Below are 20,715 nucleotides of genomic sequence, written 5' to 3'. Positions count from 1 at the left end.
TAAGGCAAATTTTTGTATGGTTATTGAGCACAGCTAGTATTGGATTTTTTTATTTTCTTTTTAGGTGTTTTTAGAGGCAATGTCCAACAAGTCAAGGAATATCAGGACCTTTTGACTCCTTTGCTTCATCAGACCACAGAAGGTAGAGTTTTATTTATTTTTTTTATCAAGAATTCTTTCTACCAGCATTTTCTGTTCATATAAAATGTGTGCATCATTCCTTTATGAAACACAATTATCTATATTATATTGAAAAATAAATGAGACCTCAACTGCACTTAGAAAAATCTCTATGAATTTAGTTTAACCAATATGTTTTACAAAAGCAGTTCATTAGGCATGACAGGGATGGACATGAATGCTGCTATCACGGCTGATGCCGAGGGGCTTTGTACACGGACAGAGTTGTGTGACATTTGTGGTATAGTTACTTTACTCTGTGTAGTGTTACATGCTATAAAGCACCTAGTTTTTGTACAAGTCCTCAAAGATTATATGGCTGCGTGAGTGCTACCCTCCAGCCCCACCCTAGGAGGGTTGCCTGGAAAGACTGCTTTGGCTACAAGCAGGAGTAATGGCATGGGCTGGACTCTCCTTTGGAGATGCTTCTGGGGCCTTCAGCATTATATTTTGAATGTTTGCCCTTGTACCAAGATGCTATTCTTTGAAGATGGATTCAATATTTTAGAAATAGTCAGAATGCCAAATCTTAGGACTAAGGATGTGTTGGTTTCCATCAAACACCAGTAGGGCCCATCAAAAAGCTTAATTGGAAAATTCCCAAGGAATTCAAGGGCGGTATTCTAGACGGCTTTGGTTTGGAAATATTAACAGAACTATAGTCTCATGAGAATTTTCTGGTGGTGGTGCATGCCTTTAATCCCAGCACCTGGGAGGCAGAGCCAGGCGGATCTCTGTGAGTTCGAGGCCAGCCTGGTCTCCAATGTGAGTTCCAGGAAAGGCACAAAGCTACACAGAGAAACCCTGTCTCGAAAGACCAAAAAAAATAAATAAATAAAAAATAAAAAAAAATAAAAAATGAAAATTTGTATGTAAGTTAAAATTTTTGGAGTTTTGATGTGCTAGTCAAAACGAATCCGTAGTCTTATGGACATAAAGCGTGAAGTGTCAGTCACAGCACTGGCCCCCATCCCTGTTGCACATAAAGTTTGTGATAGGTGAGAGGGAGCAAGGTTCCAGGATACCTAAATAAAATACTTCATATTTTGTTTTATGCTTTCAATGCTTCTAATGTTAAAAGTTGTGAAATGTTGGTGGATGATTTTTTTCCTTTTCCTTTCTTTCTTTCTTTTTGATTTTTTGATACAAAATTTCCGTGTGTAGCTCTGACTGTCCTGGACCAGGCTGGCCTCCAACTCATAAATCCACCTGCTTCTACCTCCCAAGTGCTGGGATTAAAGACATGCACCACTACATGGCAAGCATTTTTTAAATTAAAACAAATGCTAATTTTAAAAAACGAGTTATACTTTCAATATTCAGTTGTCTTCTCTGGAAAATAGTGCAATAGTGAAATATTTAAAATTTCTGCAATCAGGTCTTTTAGTATTCAGGAAGGGATCATTGGTGCATGAAAGTGGTTGTCTAACATCCTCTACTTTTTGTCTTCATGTTCAGAGTGATGCGCACAGTATTCCCCGTAGATCATAACCCTTTCCTCTGATTTTAGACACACTTGTCACTATCAATTGATGAGGGAGGAAGGCAGCAGAACTTCAAGGCTATTGTTTAATTTTATTACAAAAATTAAGTTTACTGTAGATTGCTGTTACAAAATATCATCTGCTGTACCTACAAGGATCATATCCTTTAAATAATAATTTTGTTTTCTGAAAGGTATATCTTTAAAAAATATGTTTTAATAAAAGTTGGTTTTTCTTTTCTTTGTAACACTGAATGGTAGAAGACAGGCTTAATATTTAAATAGGGGTTTGTTTGCAGTAACCAATGGCTCAGAAATATAATTAACTAAAGATTAAATAGTATCTCATTTGCAGTGCTTCTATAGACTGATTTTATTTAAAATAACTTCTCTTATGGCTCTGAATATCTGTATACTATTTTTATATACATATATTTACTGAGCTATATATGCATGTGAATATACATATATATATATATTGACTTAAAAGTGTTTGCTATTAAAGGAGATACATATATATCACTGTCTAAAGCCTAATATACTATTGGATTAGTTCTAAAGTTAAGAGATTTTTTTCCATGTATTTCCCTAGCAGTATCTGAAAGGACCAGTGTCACACTTCCTGTAGCTCACTGCATCTGCTCCTGAGCAGCCCACCACTGTCCCCGCTGTTCTGTCCCCACAGGTTCTTCAGAGGGAACTCTGGGAAGAACATTGTTTTGTTGTATTTTAACATGCTTGCTTCTAAATTAAATTAAATTTTATTTTATTTTACTCTGTAGGATATCCTGTTGTACCAAAGTACTATTATGTGCCGGCTGACTTTGTAGAATATGAAAAGAGAAACCCTGGTAGTCAGAAACGGTTTCCTAGTAACTGTGGCCGTGATGGGAAATTGTTTCTTTGGGGACAAGCTCTTTATATCATCGCGAAACTCCTAGGTAAGTGGAGAAGATTGGGAGCCTATTTTCTTTCCCTGTTATCAGGTTGTTAGCAATAAATAGATCTCGGTGATGTTCTTCCTTTGGGTGGAATTGGATTTGGGTGGATTTCACCCTGTTGTTTGGGGAGTCTCTAGAATGTAAAAGTAACAGTGGTGTCCAGCAGTTCCCGAAAGGAAAGTGCGGTGGGTGAGGGTGCACTGTGACTATGTGTGGCTGTGTCTGCTCCCAACTGGGAGCTTCTGTCAGGAGATGTGGAAACTTAGGAGAGCATTTCTGACTTACTCTAATGAGCATGTTTGAGTATTATTGCTTTTGTAAACTACTTGGTCATCTTTGAAAGTTGTCTTTTCTCTAGTAAATATATGTTGGTAATTTTCATTCCTACCTAGTGGCTTAATGAGACTATATATAATTATTTGAAAAATTATTCTTTTAGCTGTTTCTACAACTGAATCAGAGTAGCCATGAGCAAATTTGACAAAGACAAAAGACTTACTATGCATCTTCCAATCCTATATTTCTGTGAAATTTCTAGTATTACTAGCATTCTTATCAAAAAGACTGTCATTTTAGAGTCAGAATCCATGTATGACACATTATGAAACAAGCTGACTAAAAACCAAAAACAGTACTTCTCACTGTATGATGTATTATTGCCGTCATTGTTAAGAATGTATATGTATACATTGTTAAGAATGTATATGTATACATGTATACATACAAATGTATCAACGTTTGTGCTGGAAGAATGATCATCTTTGGCTTGTTTTCATCTTCAGTGAGGAAAGATTTCGGAGGCCAGATTCCCAGGGTTCAGTTTGAGCTTTTCATGTATGTTACACAAAAGCAAATAAAACCAGGCAGAGAACTCAAGCTGATGCTCTTTTCAGTTTGCATCTTTTCTGTGTCTGTTTTCTCAGTCTGGGTGAAAATTGAACCCTAATTAAGAGCATGTAGGAAACTTTTCTCTCTTTAAAGAGGGAAAGGGTTTTGTTTTGTCTCAGCAAATATTATTTATACAGGTGTTGCTTTCGGGTTCATAGAAAAGACACAAAGACTATTACTGGCTAGAATGCTTATGTTCATCTCATTCCTGTGAATAGAAAGAAGGTTTTTGAGACTCAAAGCTAAACTAAACACGTTTTAGCTGAGGGGCAGTTAGCCGAGGTATACTTGAAGAATGTAAAGGACGTGATGAAATTTTTCTGTGATTCTGGGTCTGAAAACTGACTCCTAGACCTGGGACTTGCAGTTGTAAACCTTTTTCTTTCTGATGTTTGGTAAATCTCCAGCCTGGAGTTGCTGCAGTTGGAAAAAGTGATAGCCTGGGGAAGCCCCTGGGGAAAGCTGAGGAATGAGGAAGCAGAATCGGCTGCACTCTCCACAGCAAACTGACCTTTAAAATCAGGTTGTTAGAACGCTTTCCCTCAGCAGAACGCACTGGCCTGTTCTCCCTGCAAACCGAAGTGTCAGATGTGTGCAGGTCTTCAATGTAGGCCACATTTTCCTGTGAACAGGAATGTACAAGTTATGCTCCATGGCCGATATGAGCAAGAATGCTTCCAAACTGTCTGAAAAAGGCGGCTCTCTTTCCCTATGGAAGTTCTCAATGGCATTAGAGAGCATGCAGGGGGCATATTTCATGAAACCCTGTGCTGATTTCCATCTGGGAAAAGAAAAATCCATGCTGTAACCCACCACACTGTCCTAGCTGCATCATCTGGTGACGTGTGCTAGTTCAGGTCAGCGTTTAGGAGACTGGGTTATGTAGCTGCTGCTCTGAATTCTTGAGCATCTCATAACCCATCAAACTTCCATGAATGGTCATTAAGATTCTGGACACACGCCAGGCGGTGGTGGCGCACGCCTTTAATCCCAGCACTCGGGAGGCAGAGGCAGGCGGATCTCTGTGAGTTCGAGGCCAGCCTTGTCTCCAAAGTGAGTTCCAGGAAAGACGCAAAGCTACACAGAGAAACCCTGTCTCGAAAAACCAAAAAAAAAAAAAAAAAAAAAAGATTCTGGACACAGTATTTACTAACAAAGTTGTATTTATTCATTAAAGGAACCTTAGTTTGATATCTTCAAAATGAAAATAAAAAGACAGTTAACTGGAGTTAGTATTTTTACATGAGAATCATGTAAAAGTGAATGCAAAGTGAATCTTTGTAAATACTCTGACTTTCACTAAGTCAGGTCAGTTTTTATCTTACTGAAATCTAGTGAGGATGCTATGCTATGTGTATGCCTTAGTGAATTTTATACAACAAAACTGTGTGCCTTTTATTCTAGCGATCAAGAAAGATAATATGTATACTGTTTTTGCAATACCCACTGTTTTCAGAAAATGATTCATTTTTTAAAAATATATCCTTTTTCTTAGAAAATCAACTTCTAGAAAGTCAGGGTTTCTATTTAATAAGTAAATTATAAACATTTATTTTGAATCATATGATGTACTTTAAGACCTATTTGACTTGTCTTGAACCCATCATCTGTAATGCTTTTGACTCTTATTTAACTTGAAAACGTTAATACCAATCACAAGATTGGTCTGTAAAACATAGAGTACCATTTTGGTGTTTTCACAAAAATAAATAACCTTAAAACTGTAATCTTTGGGCTAAAATATTTTTGTAGGTGTACAGAAGGTAGCTCCGGTCAAACTCCTTTTAAAAGTTTTAGCTAATGACATAGTGGGTTTCTGTACAGCTTTTTCATACTTCCTTAGCTTTAGTTAAACCTTCCCCTAATATTTTTAATTTTTATTTATTCTTTGACAATCTCATACAGTATATAATGTACTTTGATCACATTCACTCCCATTACCTTCTAGTCTTCCTTCCCACACTATCTAGAGCTCTTCTCAGGAAATCCACCTACTTTCATGGCTTCATTCTCTATGATTCAATCAGGGTTATTGTCATAAGCATGGGCGTAGGCTCATTTACTGATGCACAGGCAACTTAGCCATATTGATATCATCACTGAAGAAAAATGACTGCCCCTCCCCTATGACCATTAATTGCCAATAGCCTAGAACTGGCTATATAGACCAGGCTGGTTTACAGATGATGACTTTTGGCCTCCATTGGCCTAGGATAGTACCTTTCAGTACTGCCAACACTTGTCAGAAGTTAGGGCGTTTTCAGGTCAGTTCCAACTTGTTTTCTCTGTTAACTTTGGTTAACAGAGGTGTCTTTAGTAGTAGAGTACAAATTTCCAGTTCTAGTGGGTACCAACAGCAATGCCAATGGCCTGTGGGAGCCTCTGGGACTGTACTGACCAACAACTCACTAAATGGTATCCCTCTGGCACTGGGAATTTTGTTTAATAACCTGTGGCTTCTGGGAACAGGATTACCCACCCATGCAGATTACCCATCCATAAAAAGGTTTCCTTATTTTTATTTGTTAGTTTGGTGTGGCTTGGATGTCACTTTGTAGCTCTGGCTTGCTTGGAACTTGCTATATAGATCAAGCTGACCTCAAACTCACTGAGAATTGCCTGCCTCTGCCTCTTGGGTGCCATTGTTAAAGGTGTGGGCCACCACACCCAGCCTCAATTTTTTTAATTATGTTTTTTATACAGCTTATGAAGTAGATAGGTTTCCAAAAAGCTTTTCCATATCTTCTTAGTTTGAATTAAGCCTTCCTCCTACCCCCATCTTGGCTTAAACCTTTTCGCCCTCTATATTTCTTCCCTACATTCTGATCATATATGTTCTATTGCTTACCCTTCTAAAGGTCTCTTCCCCTTTACCCTCTCTTGGGCCTTTCTGACTTCATGGACTCTACAGACACTCCAAATTAGACACACAAATGTGAAAATTCAAAGCTACAATTGGCATATGAGAGAGAACATGCTTGCAGTGTTTGTCTTTCTGAGCCTGGATTACTCACTCAATGTATTTTCCAGTTCTATTCATTTACTGTAGATGTAACCGTCTTTTTATTTTTTTTTTTTTTTGGTTTTTCGAGACAGGGTTTCTCTGTGTAGCTTTGCGCCTTTCCTGGAGCTCACTTGGTAGCCCAGGCTGGCCTCGAACTCACAGAGATCCACCTGGCTCTGCCTCCCGAGTGCTGGGATTAAAGGCGTGCGCCACCACCGCCCGGCACCGTCTTTTTAAATAAGAAACACAGAGCCGATTGCAGAGTTAAAAAGCTCAAGAGGTCAAAGCAGTAGCTAAGAGCTAAAAACCTTACCCTTCACTGCTGCTGCAGTCCTCCTCAGCTAGAACACTACTTCCTGTGTGTCTGTCTTCTTATAGACTTTCTGTTCTGCCTTCTCATTGGTTGTAAACCCAACCACATGACCTCCTCATCACTGCCCATCTATACAGACCTCCAGATCTTCTGTGGTTGGCATTGAGATTAAAGGCATGTGTCTCCATGCTGGTGGTATCCTTGAACACACAGAGATCTGCCTGTCATGTGATTGGGATTAAGGTCGTATACTACCACTGCCAGACTTCTGCTATGGCTTGCTATTAGCTCTGATCCCCAGGCAACTTTATTTATTAACATACAAATAAAATCACATTTCAGCACAAATAAAATATCACCATAATTTCCTGCAAATTTCATTTTTTATTGTTGAATAAAATTTCATCATATATATGTACAACATTTTCATTATCCATTTATCAGTTGATAGACATCTAGGTTGATTCTATTTCTAAGCTATTGTAAATAAACAGCATAAAATATGGGTGAGCAAGCATCTCTGTAGTGGTATAGAGTCCTTGAGATATATGCCCAGGAGTGGTATAGGTGTCATATAGTAGCTTTTTTTTTTTTTTTCACTTTTTGAGAAACCCCTACACTGATTTCCATCGTGGTTGCACCAGTTTACACTCTCACCAACAGTGTATTGGATTGCCCTTCCCCACATTCTGGCCAGCATTTGTTGTCATTTGTTTTATTAATGGTAGCCTTTCTAACTGTGGCATCCAGGGGACTGCAGTCATCTGCAGTGTACAGCAGGTATTGTAAGCATGTTGAGAACGTTTAGATTGTTGTACAGATGGGTAGTTTTCTTAAAAGAAAAACATTTTATTTAATTGCTACTAGGGCTAGAAATTTTTCATAAAAATTGTGCTAACATCCTCTTATTGATGATTATTTTGCTAATTTCTGTGACCAAATACCTTACAAGAAGCAGCTGCTGGGAGGAGGGAGTCATGTTGGCTCACGGCATTGCCCAGTGTGGTAGATTGGCATCGCAGCAGGGTTGACTTGATGCGGTGGCTGAGGAGCTTCTTGCTCACACGGCGGTGGACCAGGAGGCAGAAAGAGCTGAGTGCTGTGCTCAGCGGGCTCCCCCTTTCCCCTGGGTTATTCAGTGCAGGACTACTGCCTATGGGGTAGGGTCGGTCGGTCTCACTCCTTATTAATCTCCCCTGGAAATGCCCTCCCAGTCAAAAGTGTACCTCAGTGCCCTCCGTTAAGTGGACAAATAAAATGAACTATTGCAAATCTCAAATGTATTACTAAGTTTTAATGTGGAAGCCATGCTGCCTTGAGCCTGGGAATGTGCTTCCTATTTATTGCCACACTTTGTCCCACAAAAGCTAGTGCTATCCCTGCCTTAAAATCTACCCAATCTGTGCTCTGCATTTCACATGTATTATCCCGAGTAATCCTTGTTGCCTCTCTGGAACAGCATATCCCCAGAGTGACGGGGATTGCAGCTGAGGGTGTATTCCCAAATCTGCAGAGTGCTTCTGCCATCTGTAACCTTTGTGGGCTTTTATTCTGAAAATGAACATTCTGTGCATGTAGTAAGGCCACTGCCTTGTTTTCACTTATGTGGAGCTGGAGTTACAGATGACTGTAAGCTGCCTCATGGGTGCTGAAAACCAAACTCTAGTCCTTTGCACCAGCTTTCAGCTGCTGGGCCATCTCTAGCTACTCTCCACCAATCTAGTTAAAAATAGACTAAAATGGATTGGGGGTGTGTGCGTATAATTGTGTTCTTGGGAAATTAGGATCCCTTTCTGGGTTCTTGTCTCATCAATAAAAGAACTGAAGAACTTACTCAGAAGGAAGCATGAGGACAATTCTATTAGGATTAAAAAAAAAAAAAAAGCAAAAACAACACAGCAGGGCAGTAGAAGGGGTTGGAGAAGAGAGAAGGCCGTATGTGTAGAGTTGCTGTTATGTTCAGCAGTGGAGGCTCGGCCAGCAGCCACATAACAGATTATCAGCTGAATGGCAAGGATGAGCGGTGCTTTGGAGAGAGAGAGGAAGCCCAAAGTATTGGAGAAAGCATGCCTAGGCGTTGGCCAGTGTTGGAAAGAACGAGGTAAGAAGAAGGAAAGGAAAAGATACACTTCTGAGTCAGGACTCGGACAGTTGGGCTGACTTAACAGAGCTACATGCCCATTTTCCAGGAGACTACACTGAGGCCAGGGATTCTAGGAAACAAACGGATAGTATGTCATTAAAGGGATAATTAACCCCACCCTACCCCATATCTTTAGCATGGCTTTAAGTGACTCATTCTTCCTAAGGTTGTCCCTTGGCCAAGTGAGTTGACCAGGTGTTTGAAAGGCTCAGCTTAATTAAGGAAATGATAGTTATACTACATGGCTTCACCAAGGGCTAGAAGCAGATTCCATCCTTTTGACCAGGAATGGGATTGTTAGAATTAAGTTTTGAGAGGAGGAGGCAAAGAAAGGGACCACACTTCAGTGGGTGCATTGCTCACCACAGCAGAACTGTGCAGGGGGGCAGGAAATGTTGTGGTAACTGTGTCTTCTCCCCATTGGCTGGGGTCCCCTCATGGCCTTTTTTGATTGGCTAGTCTTAAAAGAATCATTGGACATGAATAGGGAAGGGGTCAGCCACTTTAATCTGAGAATGCATGGGGTCAGAGTAGGGTGATGGTGACTTTTTATGAGGTGGCAGGGAGAAACACTTACATAAAAGTTACAAGGTTATAAAAAGTTGAATTCCTTGTCTTAAGCACAAGCTTTATATTATTTGATAGAAAAGACTTGGTGTTTATTGTTTCTTAGAGGCCTCAGGACAATTGTAGGGGAGCATGTGGAGACCAGAGGTCCACCTTGGGTGTCGTTCCCCAGGAGCCCTCTACTTTTGTTTTTTGTTTGTTTTTGTTTTGTTTTGAGATATTGTCTCTCATGGCCTAGTGCATGTGAATCAGACTAGAATGGCTAGCTGACAAGCTGCAGGTATCTGCCTGTCCCTGCCTCACCAGCATTGGGATTACAAGCACATGCCACCATGCCTAGCTTTTTTAATGTTAATACTTCTAGGGATCTAACCTAGGTCCTCATACATACACCAGACACTCTTTACTAAGTTATCTTCCCCAGCCACTACTGTATATCTTATTAGTTTGATTTTGGGTTTTGAGTTTGCTTGCTTGCTTTGATACTCAAATCTAATTGAGGTAATGCCAAGGTGTATTTTGTAAACTTTTATTTGATTACAAAATGCAAACAATCAGTTACCTTTTGTGATTTAAGGAGTTAAAAGGTGGTTATCCTTGTTAGGTCCAAAGCAAGCCATAAGTATGGCTTTGCCATTGACAATGTCCTAAATGACAGTCTGGGCTCAGCTCAGCCTGGACTCTGACAGGGTAAACAAAACTAAGCATTCCTCAGCAATCTTATGAAGTGGGTTTCTGTTTGTCAGGAAAAGCTATTAGCTCCCTTACCCACCCACTACAGCAAACCAATTCTGGCAACAGGCATCTAGTTTCTAGTTTCTAATTATCCAGAACAAGCCTATCCCAGGTCAAAGTCCCCATTCTTGCTCCCAGGCTGTACTGGTCCATATCCCACCTCTCACTGCTCTTAATCCCCAAGCTGCCCTGGCTCAGGCACACCACCCCTCACTACCATACCACCACCACCACCACCACCACCACCACCACCACCATCACCACCATCACCATCACCATCACCATAAAACTGACAAGGCTTTTCCACCAGCTGCTGTTCTCTGCCTCCACCACACACCTAAACAGCCACAGTGGTTTGATTACCAAATAAACTTTCTTTCTACCCACCCAGTGGTCTAGTTCTGGTGGTTTGACTGGCTTCTCTTACAATCCTGTCCTGGAAATACCTGGTTACCGGTGAGGTTGGGCGTTGTGTTGTTAATGTAGAAAGCCATTCTTCTTTTGTCCATGGTTTATTGTATGTTAAATATTCCATCTGTGGCCATTTACATTCTGTTCATGCTCATTTCTCCATAGGAGAAACACATGCCATTGAATTGGCACCATGAGGACCTGTGCCTGTCTCCTGAATGACAGAATCATGGTGGATTGGGGGTACTGTGTGTGTGTGTGTGTGTGTGTGTGTGTGTGTGTGTGTGTGTGTAGAAGTGGGTGTGTGTGGTGTATGTGTGTGTGGTGTGTGTGTGGTATGTGGTATATGTGCATGTGTGTGGTATGTGTGGTGTGTGTGGGGGGGGGGGTGTGGGTGTGTGTGGTGTGTGTGTGTGTGTGTGTGTGTGTGTGTGTCCTATGTCATTGATCCTCTAAGGATATTTGTCACTTTAACCACTATGGAAATTAATGCAATGACAAGGACAATTAGTGTTTCAATGCTTGCTAATACCACCAGTTCTTTTGATTAGTGAGTCAGTCTAGGGAGGTTCCACTGTATGGGGGCCTGTACCAGGTACTGGGGATTTAGAATGAGGAAAAGCACACAGCCTGTGGTGTTCAGTGTACATAGTATAAATGGAATGTGCAGATACACATAGAAGCAGTGCCCGAAGAGATACAGAAGAAATGCAAGTAATCTGTCCAAGGACTTGCTAACCAGATGATTTATTATCTATTTTACTAGATTAGCATTTAAGCTTCCTAAGGAGAAATTTTTTCTTAATTGATCTGTCATCACTTACAAGTGAAAAAAATAAAAATAAAAGAATTTCATTCCTGTAGGATAACAGTGAAATATTATAAACTACTTGCCAATTGTGGGAATTTTTCACATTTTAGTGATGATACAAATGAACTGGGGGAATAATTTGCTCTTTTAGAATATCAGTATGCAAATCAACCCTTTATCATGAGCTAAACTGAATTCGATAAATTGTTGCAGGTAGATATCTGCTCAGTGAAGCCTGTGTTTATTTGGTTTCCATTTTGGAAAAAAGTTTTTTCTTCCAAATAAAAGTACATCTGCTATATGCTAGCTATGAACAATTCACTTAAGCATTTTGTATGAGTTTTGTGATCTGTAAAATGAATAGACTGTTAGATTTAATACATGCTCAGTGCTAAACAGTGGTAAGACCTTAGTAAGCACTTTTTAAGGGTGTCTGCCCTTGCTGTTTTTTCTGCTGTTAGGAGTGTTTTCATATTATTAATGAGAACTTCCAGGAGTTACCAAAATACTCTTTGGTGAATTTGTTTTTTGGACAACATTGCAGACATGTATGTGAGTTACCACAAAATAGAACTATAATAGAAACATATTCCCAAAGCTGCAAAGAATTTTACAATCATTACCTCCCTGGTCCATTTTTCAGAAGTAGTCACTACCTAAAAGCATTGTGGAAAATGAACTATCCTTTTAAAAAAATAAAATAAAAAAATAAAGGATCTGTGAATATAAACACATTTGTACCAAACTCAGCATGGTTGTTTTTATCTGATCGCTGTATAACTAAAGACGAAGAATGAAATAAGCATGCTCTATAGGTTAATTATTATAAAGTACAGCGATGTACCAATTCATTTTAGTAGAAGTTAATTTAATTTTTTAGCACTAGCTCTACTCATGTACAGGTGTGTGGACATAACTAAGATAATGTGCAAATGTAAATGTGTCTAGGTTGGACATTGTGCTCATTGCAAATTTGCACAGTATCTTCCAACCTGAATTCCAAGAAGTTCTGTAGACTCTCATTTCAGGGGTGTTAACCTCCTGCCACCTCTTCCTGACACAATGCCTCCAAGCCCATGCAGAAACCCAGCTACTATGTGCCCCAGGTGCTGCTGACCTTCACCCAGGTGTGGTCTACAAAGCACCAGAGAATACTGATGTAGGGCCCTCTTCCCACCTGCCTGACCCCAACCTCCCATCTGGATCTTGGCTTGCTTGCTCTCTACTTGGATTCTATCAAAAGTTGCCACAGGGAACTGTGCTGGAAAGGGCTTCCCTGTGCACTGCAATTGAGGTTGGTGACACCTGCCCATCAGTGCTCCTTGGAAATGCCCTTCATTAATAGTGTTCAGGAGTTCAGCATCTGGAAAATGTCTGTGACAGAGTGCTTCTTCCCGTGGTAACCTGAGCATGTTTTAGAACACCTTTATTGGGGTGTAGTTCTTGTGCTGTGCATTTTACCTACTTGAAACTTAGTTATTTTCAGTTTATTCCCAGAGTGGTGTGATCATCATCACATTCTGTTTCAAAACATTTTCATCACAGGCTCCCTGCTAACCACTGTCCTGCTAGCCACACCCACCCCTGTATTGGGCCGTCACTCATCTCCTTGCTGTTGCCTATCCTGAACGTTTCATATGCTCAGAATCATAGAATGTCTGTTCTTTTGTGTCTGCCTTTTCTCACTTAGCATATTGTTTTCAAGGTTCCTCTGTTTTGAATCCTATATCAGCACTTTATTCTTTTTTTTTTAATGGCAGAGTAGCAGTTCATTATATAAATACAACTTCATTTAATTAATTGGTTGATTTATAATTTGATTTTTTGAAACAGAATCTTACATTGTGACCCAGACTGGCCTTTAACCCACAGCAGTCCTCACACAGTGCTAGGATCAGAAGCATCAGCCACTGTGCCCTGCTCAACCTCATTTGTTGTTTGTTTTTGGAGACAGGGTCTCATTTTATAGCCCTGGTTAGCCTGGAACTAGATATGTAGACCAGGTTTGTCTTAAACTCAACAGAGATCTGCCTGCCTCTGCCTCTCCTGAGCTAGGATTAAAGGTATAACTGCCATTCATGGCTGCTCTACCTCATTTTATTTGTCCGTCAGCTTGGACATTTGGATTGTTTACATTTAGGAGCTAGCATAAATAATGCTGCTATGAACTTACACATGTAAATTATCATTTGACATTTTTTCATTTCTATGAGATGTATATAGTAAAAGATAACTGAGTCATATGCTACCTTTTATGTCTTAACATTTTGAGCAACTCTCTTCCATATAGTGGCATAATTTTGCTTTCCTGCAAACAATTTAGGAGGTTCCACATTCTCTACATCCTCGATAAATTTTGTTTAAATTGTTGATATCAGTATTGTAGCTATCTAAATGGGTGTGAATTGGTATCTCATTTTGGTATTATTTAGCATTCTCCAGATCATTAATGTTGTTAAGCAAGTTTTCATGTGTTCATTGGTAATTTCTTTGGAGAAATGTCTATTTAGATATGTGACTACTTTTAAATTGAGTTTTTAATCTTTCATTATTGTCTTAGAAGAGCTCTTTATATATTCTAGACAAAAGTCACTTTAGGAACGTAATTTGATATTATTTTCTACCATCCACTGAGCTATCATCCCACTGTATTAGTAGTGTCTTTTGACACACAAAAGGTTATAACTTTATGTAAGTCACAAAGATTTCCTTCTAACAGGCTTACAGTTTAGCTCTGGGTGGCTTTTCTATTTACTTTTACTTTGTTTGTATATGTAGTCTTTCACTGTGTCTCAAAACTATCCCCAAGACGACATATATAATTTCATATTATTATTTCTAATAATTGATGTTTTAATGTTAAACTATCTTTGCATTTGTTTGGTATATCCTATGTGATCATGGTATATAATTCCTTTTATACGTTATTTGGTTTGCTAGCATTTTATTAAGAATTTGGCCGGGCGGTGGTGGCGCACGCCTTTAATCCCAGCACTTGGGAGGCAGAGCCAGGCGGATCTCTGTGAGTTCGAGGCCAGCCTGGGCTACAGAATGAGTTCTAGGAAAGGTGCAAAGCTACACAGAGAAACCCTGTCTTGAAAAACCAGAAAAAAAAAAACCACAAGAATTTGTATGTATATTTCTAAGGATTGTGTTTGTAGTTTCCTTATAACTTGGCAATTGTGAGCTAGAAAACGTTTACCCTTTTATCTATTCAAAAGTTTGTGAGTGATTGATTTTAATTTTTCTTTAACAGTTTGGTTAACATAACCAATGAAACCATCTTATGCTAGTTGTGTGTGTGTGTGTGTGTGTGTGGTATGTGTATATGGAGGAGCATGTGTATGAAGATGTGTGTGTATTTACAGTGTATTTAAAGTATTACTTTATTTTTGCAAATCTGTTTAATTCTTTGTGTGTGTGCCCGCCTAGCTTGTGGCCATACATTTTGTATTCGCATTCCCACTTCAGTGTTTGAATATTTTCTCTCTTCATTCTTGTTTGCTTTGGGGAGGGTCAGGTTGGCCATTTTTTCAATATATTGTTTTAGCTTTTTATGCACCTGGTTTTAATTTGATTTTCTCTATTGTTTTTCTGCATTCTATTTCATTAATTACAACTTCTATCATTTCTACTCTTTGGCTTTTGATTTAGTTTTCTCTTTTCACCAACCATCTGAAGATGGGAAGTTAGTGTATGGGTTTTATATTCTAATTCTCTTTAATAGGTACATAAATGGTGATAATATCTCAATGAGCAACACTTTTTCTACATCGCCTACATTTTGATGTGTTTACCTTCATTCATCTCATCAAAAGTATACTAGAGGAGGTTTCCCTCCTCCTCCTCCTCCTCCTTCTCCTCCTCCTCTTCCTTCTCCTCTTCCTCCTGTTTAGGCATGAGGAATATTGGGAATAGGACCATGTACATGCTAGCAAGTGCTCTATAACCTGGCCCTGAAAGTATGTTCTGATTTCCTTTGATTTTTCATTTGACCATTGGTTACTTATGAGGGTTTTACTGAATTTCCATATATTTGTGAATTTCTGAAATTTCTTTGTCACTAGCTTCTTATTTCATTGCATTGTAGTGAGAGAATATACTTTCTAGTATTTCAATCCTTGCATTTGTTTTATGACCTAGAACGTCTTGTCTCTCAGATAATGGCTCTGAGAAAAATGGATATTCTTTTGTTGAGTGAAATTTCCTGTATTTGTCTCTTTTGGCTCATGGTGTTATGTATTTGGTGTTTTGTACTTTGTTTAGAATGTCACTTGCTTTCTTTTTTCCAGCTGATGAATTAATCAGTCCTAAAGATATTGACCCTGTCCAGCGCTTTGTCCCACTCCAGAATCAACGTAATGTGAGCATGAGGTACTCCAACCAGGTAAAGAGATGTTTTAATTCTTAATTTAGATTTATCCAAAGACATTTAAATGTTCATTAAAGGGGCAATTTTATTTGAAATGTGGTTTTCTTGCTCCTTCTGTGGGAAAGATGTCTTTTTATTTAAGTGGAGAAGGCTATTTGTTGGTAAGTTTTTGTTTTTGTTTTGAGACAGGGTTTCTCTGTGTAGCTTTGTGCCTTTCCTGGAACTCACTCTGTAGACCAGGCTGGCCTCGAACTAACAAAGATCCGCTTGCCTCTGCCTCCCAAGTGCTGGGATTAAAGGTGTGTGTCACCACCGCCCAGCTTATTTTTTGATAAAGAAGTAAAATAAAGTGCCCTTCAGATAAACATTTCCAGATTGAGATGATTCCAGATGTCCTGGATGGGTGTATGTGTTTGCAGGAGGACAGACAACATGTGGTGGAAGGGAGTAGGAGACCATGGAAGAGGGAGGGACCTGTGCTTGATGTCCCCTCCTGTGTCTCCCTGACAGCACTGTGGAACTGGAGAGAGGTGCTCTTAGCACACAGTGCCCTATTCTGGGAAGGGATGGTTTTTAAATTCTTCTGTTTACCAGCTATGGATTTCAACTCTGTTGTGTCAACACACTCTAAAGTGTTTGCAGTATCAGCAAGATTGATGTTGACTTGAGCAAACCCTCAACTATTAAATGATACCAGTAATGAGGACTGTTAAAATGAAAATGTTGTAGGTTGTGGAAACTGCCTGAGGAGAAAGGAAATGAACCTGAGTGTGTGCCTGGGTTTCCAAGCAGTTAGCATGCATTTAATAAAAGTGGCATCAGCACTTGCAGTTGATATGCTTACAAATCCAAATGCTTGTTTTAAAAGATGCACATATGCACACGATTGTGTGCACACACACAAAATGAATGAATCAATGTTAAATTTTTTAAAAGAACATAAAAGCTTTTGTGTTAATATGAAATAAGACATTTTCAGTGGCCTATTATCCTCTGTAAGGTAAGGATTGGCCTTTTCTTATGCCAGTATGTCATGCCAGTGTACAACTCGTACCATGTGAGGTATTCAGGTTTACTTACGTGTAAAATGAAGAGTCTATCTAACCATATTATCCAGTGCCAGGACTCTGCCATTTTCAGACTGTGTGTGCATTCAGATTGTCATTTACACAGTATTTCACATGCTTGACCTAGTTCTCTAGGATGATAACTATATTAAGCCTTTTCTTAGATTGAGGCATAGGAGAAGACAGAACTACAAAGCATGTAATAGGTATGTGGCTAGCAAAATTACTCGTTTTTTTTCTTGACCTATGTAAGGCAGGTTGTAGGCTATCTGTAAATTATAGAACACAATGTACTTATAATTCTTTCTCTCCTACTCAAGAAAGTTTATTCGGAGCACAGGACAGTAAGAGTAAGCTATAGAGAGAGTTTACTGCTGACTATTTAATCAGAATTGTTTTCTAATATCGCTAGACAGCTATGCATGGCTAGCCCTCTAGATGCAGCCACTTCTTAGCTAAGAGAAGTTCTCTGGGGTGAAGACTGGGGTTCCTGTCCTCCAGCATGAGCTGTGTATCTGTGTAGCACTAAACCGAGTTTCTGAGAGGAAGGGTGAGGATCCCCAACAGAAAACTGCTGGGAACTAGGTTTGTCCTCTTCGTCAGCAGCCTGGCTGTAAAATAAGGTTCTCTTGTGCTACTTCCTAACTATATGAAACATGCTTGACATGCCTATGGCCATTGCTAGGGGGGAGTACATGAGATATAGGGGTCAGAAATAGCACCAAATATGGAGCCCTCTTTGGTAGAACTGTTCGTTTTGTGGCTAGGTTCTGACTGGCCATGTTGAAATCTGTGAGTAAAGGGTCTCTTGGGATTGACCAAGTGCTTTATGCTCTGCCAGATATTGTAAAAGTAAACAGAGTAGTGAAATACAGATGATGCCTAAAAGGAGAAATATTCCATCACAGGAAGGTATGTCAGGAGGTCTCAGCTTTTCCTCTGGCCTTCACAAGTTACTAGAGAACACAGAACTTGGAACTTACTAGACATGCAGAGAAAGCATACTGAATAAGACCATTAAAGGGACGGTGCCTTGGGCACATTCTGTGGAAACCAAGCTGAGCATCTTTTCCTTTGTGGAGCCACAAAGATGTGCTTAGTAACCCAGCCATGTACAGCAGTGCCACACAATGATGCTCAAGTATGCTTGCCTGTGACTCCTACTGAGTGTCAGTCATGAACGCATGCACTGGTGCACTGTGAGCCAAGGCCCCAGTGCAGGTAAACACTCCTCCCTTCTCCTGTAAGTCTTTTACATTCTCACAAGTATTTTTCATGATTTGATTTGATTAAATTTGATTAAAATTAGAAGTTTAATCATTTGTCATAGAGTGTGTTCTTGCTATACTATATTGCTGTTTTCAGTATTCTTCACCTTTTTGCTCCAAGTCTTCTGTTGACCTCTTTCAGTCATACTTTAATTTCTACTAGTTCATTCTTACTATTTTTGATATAGTTTTCTTGATACTTTTTAAGTTTTTTTATTGTCAAAATACTTTTAAATGTAAATAGTCAAAATTTTTAGCTATTAATTGAATAAAAAATTAACTCTTTAATTTGAAAGAAATAAAAAGCCCCAGGAAATTTTAGAGAAAGTTCCTAGGAATCTTCCTCAACCCTTCCACAAGAACCGGCAGAGAGCACAGAGTTCCCAGGAACCTGCCCTCAACCTGCTGCAGTGCGAGCAGCCTGCGCACTGCTATTAAACAGCATGAAACACAGAAAGCTAGCCTTGGTGCAAGCTTTTCTTTTACCAGGAGCTCTCACATGTACCTGTAGTGCTACATCTGCTACATCACGTGAGCTCGGGGTCACGGCACTGCCACCGTGTCACCACAGACTTCCATCCTAGAACCACGCTCGCTTCTTTTCCACAGGTTAGTCCCGGGCAACCACCAATACGCTCTCTCATGATTTAGAATCTTTTTCACTTCAAGAATGTTAAATAGTTGAATATAGCTCGCGTTTTGAAGACAGTCTTTTCTCACTAAATGTATAACTTCACACTTCTGTAAGACCAGCCAGTTGTTAAATGTTTGCTCCTTTTCATGGCTGAGCTGTACCCCCACGGGATGACTGTACCATGGTTTGTTTTACCATTGCCTTGTAAAGGACATGCTGTGAAGATTTAACTCTTTCCCTTCTGGTCATTGAACAAGTCCGATTGTTAAACTCTCTATTCAACTACAAATCTGATTAAAGAAATGCATTTAAGTGGAAGACGCTGCACTGCGCTTGTCTCGCCATCTACCTTCTCGTTATTCCTTTTTTTCTGCCCTTCAAGAACTTCCTTACATTATCTACGGATAATGTAAAACAGCCAGCTTTATGGTTTCCATTTGTCAGAGAACATTGTTATGATGTCTTCGGTCCTGAAGTGTAGGCTGTGTTTGTTTGCTTGAGTATAGGACTCCTGGTTGATGGCGTCCACAGTTTCAGATGAGAAATTCTGTCAGTTCACATTTGTGTGAACCCTTGTCTATGTGCTCAGTCTCCTCGGGTCCTTAGGCCCGGCTGATGGAGGAATCTACCTTCTTTGTGGCCCTCGACTCCCTGGAGCAAGGGTTGAGTAGGCTGGCGACTCTGAAGCCACTGTGGGTGCTTTGAACTACCCTCAGACATCAAGTGGTGCAGAACTGTGGGGGCCAACTGGTGCCTCAGTTGAGAAGCTGGGCCTGCACTCTGCATGGGGGGCTCTGCTGTGCTTCCATGTTTTGCTCCTCGAGTGAGAAAGATTGCTTTCTTTTGCTCTCTTGCCTGTGTCTGTCTATCGATTAGGCTACCAGCCTCTCCAGGGCCGAGCCAGGGAGTGCAGGGTCTCAGAATCCCACGTTGCTGGCATTATTCGGACTCTGCGATGTCCGGGGCTCCAGCCTGCTGCCTTACCTGTCCTCAGAGTCTTTTAGAGCCATTTGTCCAGGGGACCTTGTTCCTCCTACCAGGATTTTTTCAATGGATAATTTATGTCTTCTAATGACTAAAGAAGGGTTTTGTGTCCTTGACCTTTCTTCAAAATTATTTTTCAAAACACTAATAATATCATTTTAAAGTATTTTAACAGCTTAACGTATAATTTGTACTTTATACACCTCACTAATTTAAAGTGTGCAATCAATGGTTTTTACACTGTACTTGCTAAAATCAATTTTACTTTTTTATTGCTCCAAAAAGAAACCCTGCCCTTTTAGTCATTCTCCTGTCTCAGTGCTCTCCCCTCTCCGCCCTCAACAATTTTGTTTGTACAGTTTTACCTTATTTGTATAATTTGTAGTACTTCCTGACTGGCATTTTTCTCAGCATAACATTTTTAAGATTTATACCTGTGACAGCACTTAATAGCACTTCTTTCCTTTTATTGTAGAACAGCATGCCATTTTAAGTATATGGTATACATTGTCTATGAACACGTGAGTTGTTTCTGAGCTTCGCCATTATGAACAATGCTGCCGCCAGTCTCCGAATGCAGTCACCGTGTTTCATGTGACTTCTTTTTTCTTGGGTTTATGTCTAAGAATGAAATTGCTGGGTCATATGCTACCCAGGTGAACTCTTGGGGAATTGCCAAAATAGTGTAGTCCATGTGACTACACTATTTTGCATTTCCTCTAGTGTACAACAAAGGTTTCCATTTTTCTGCATCTGTACTAATACTTATTTCCTAGACTTGAGGGTAGTGTGGTGGTGAACTTGTATCTAAATGTTTTGATTCACATTCCCCCATTTACAAAAATTAATCGTATTTTCATATGTTTGCTGGCAGCTGAGTGACAAAACCTCCTTATATGTCCTAGATGATTCCT

The 20,715-nt window shown here is 39.7% G+C and overlaps 2 protein-coding genes across 7 annotated transcripts in view; one reads left to right on the top strand and one right to left on the bottom strand.

The window, feature by feature from the left end:
- The window catches only part of Abcc12 (ATP binding cassette subfamily C member 12), a 993,341-nt gene that overhangs the window by 388,552 nt on the left and 584,074 nt on the right, over positions 1-20,715 (bottom strand). The window lies entirely within an intron of this gene.
- The window catches only part of Phkb (phosphorylase kinase regulatory subunit beta), a 205,845-nt gene that overhangs the window by 115,481 nt on the left and 69,649 nt on the right, over positions 1-20,715 (top strand). For all 6 annotated transcript variants that reach the window (XM_042277369.2, XM_042277370.2, XM_076571769.1 and 3 more), the window contains 3 exons: positions 65-142; positions 2,446-2,604; positions 15,769-15,863. In XM_042277369.2, coding sequence (XP_042133303.1) covers positions 65-142; positions 2,446-2,604; positions 15,769-15,863 — 332 coding nt within the window. The remainder of the gene's footprint in view (positions 1-64; positions 143-2,445; positions 2,605-15,768; positions 15,864-20,715) is intronic.

This window comes from Peromyscus maniculatus, chromosome 5 (assembly GCF_049852395.1).
Source record: "Peromyscus maniculatus bairdii isolate BWxNUB_F1_BW_parent chromosome 5, HU_Pman_BW_mat_3.1, whole genome shotgun sequence".
In the NCBI taxonomy this organism is placed as follows: domain Eukaryota; kingdom Metazoa; phylum Chordata; class Mammalia; order Rodentia; family Cricetidae; genus Peromyscus; species Peromyscus maniculatus.
The sequence above is the reverse complement of the archived record's forward strand: the minus strand, read 5'-3'. Positions and strand labels throughout refer to the sequence as shown.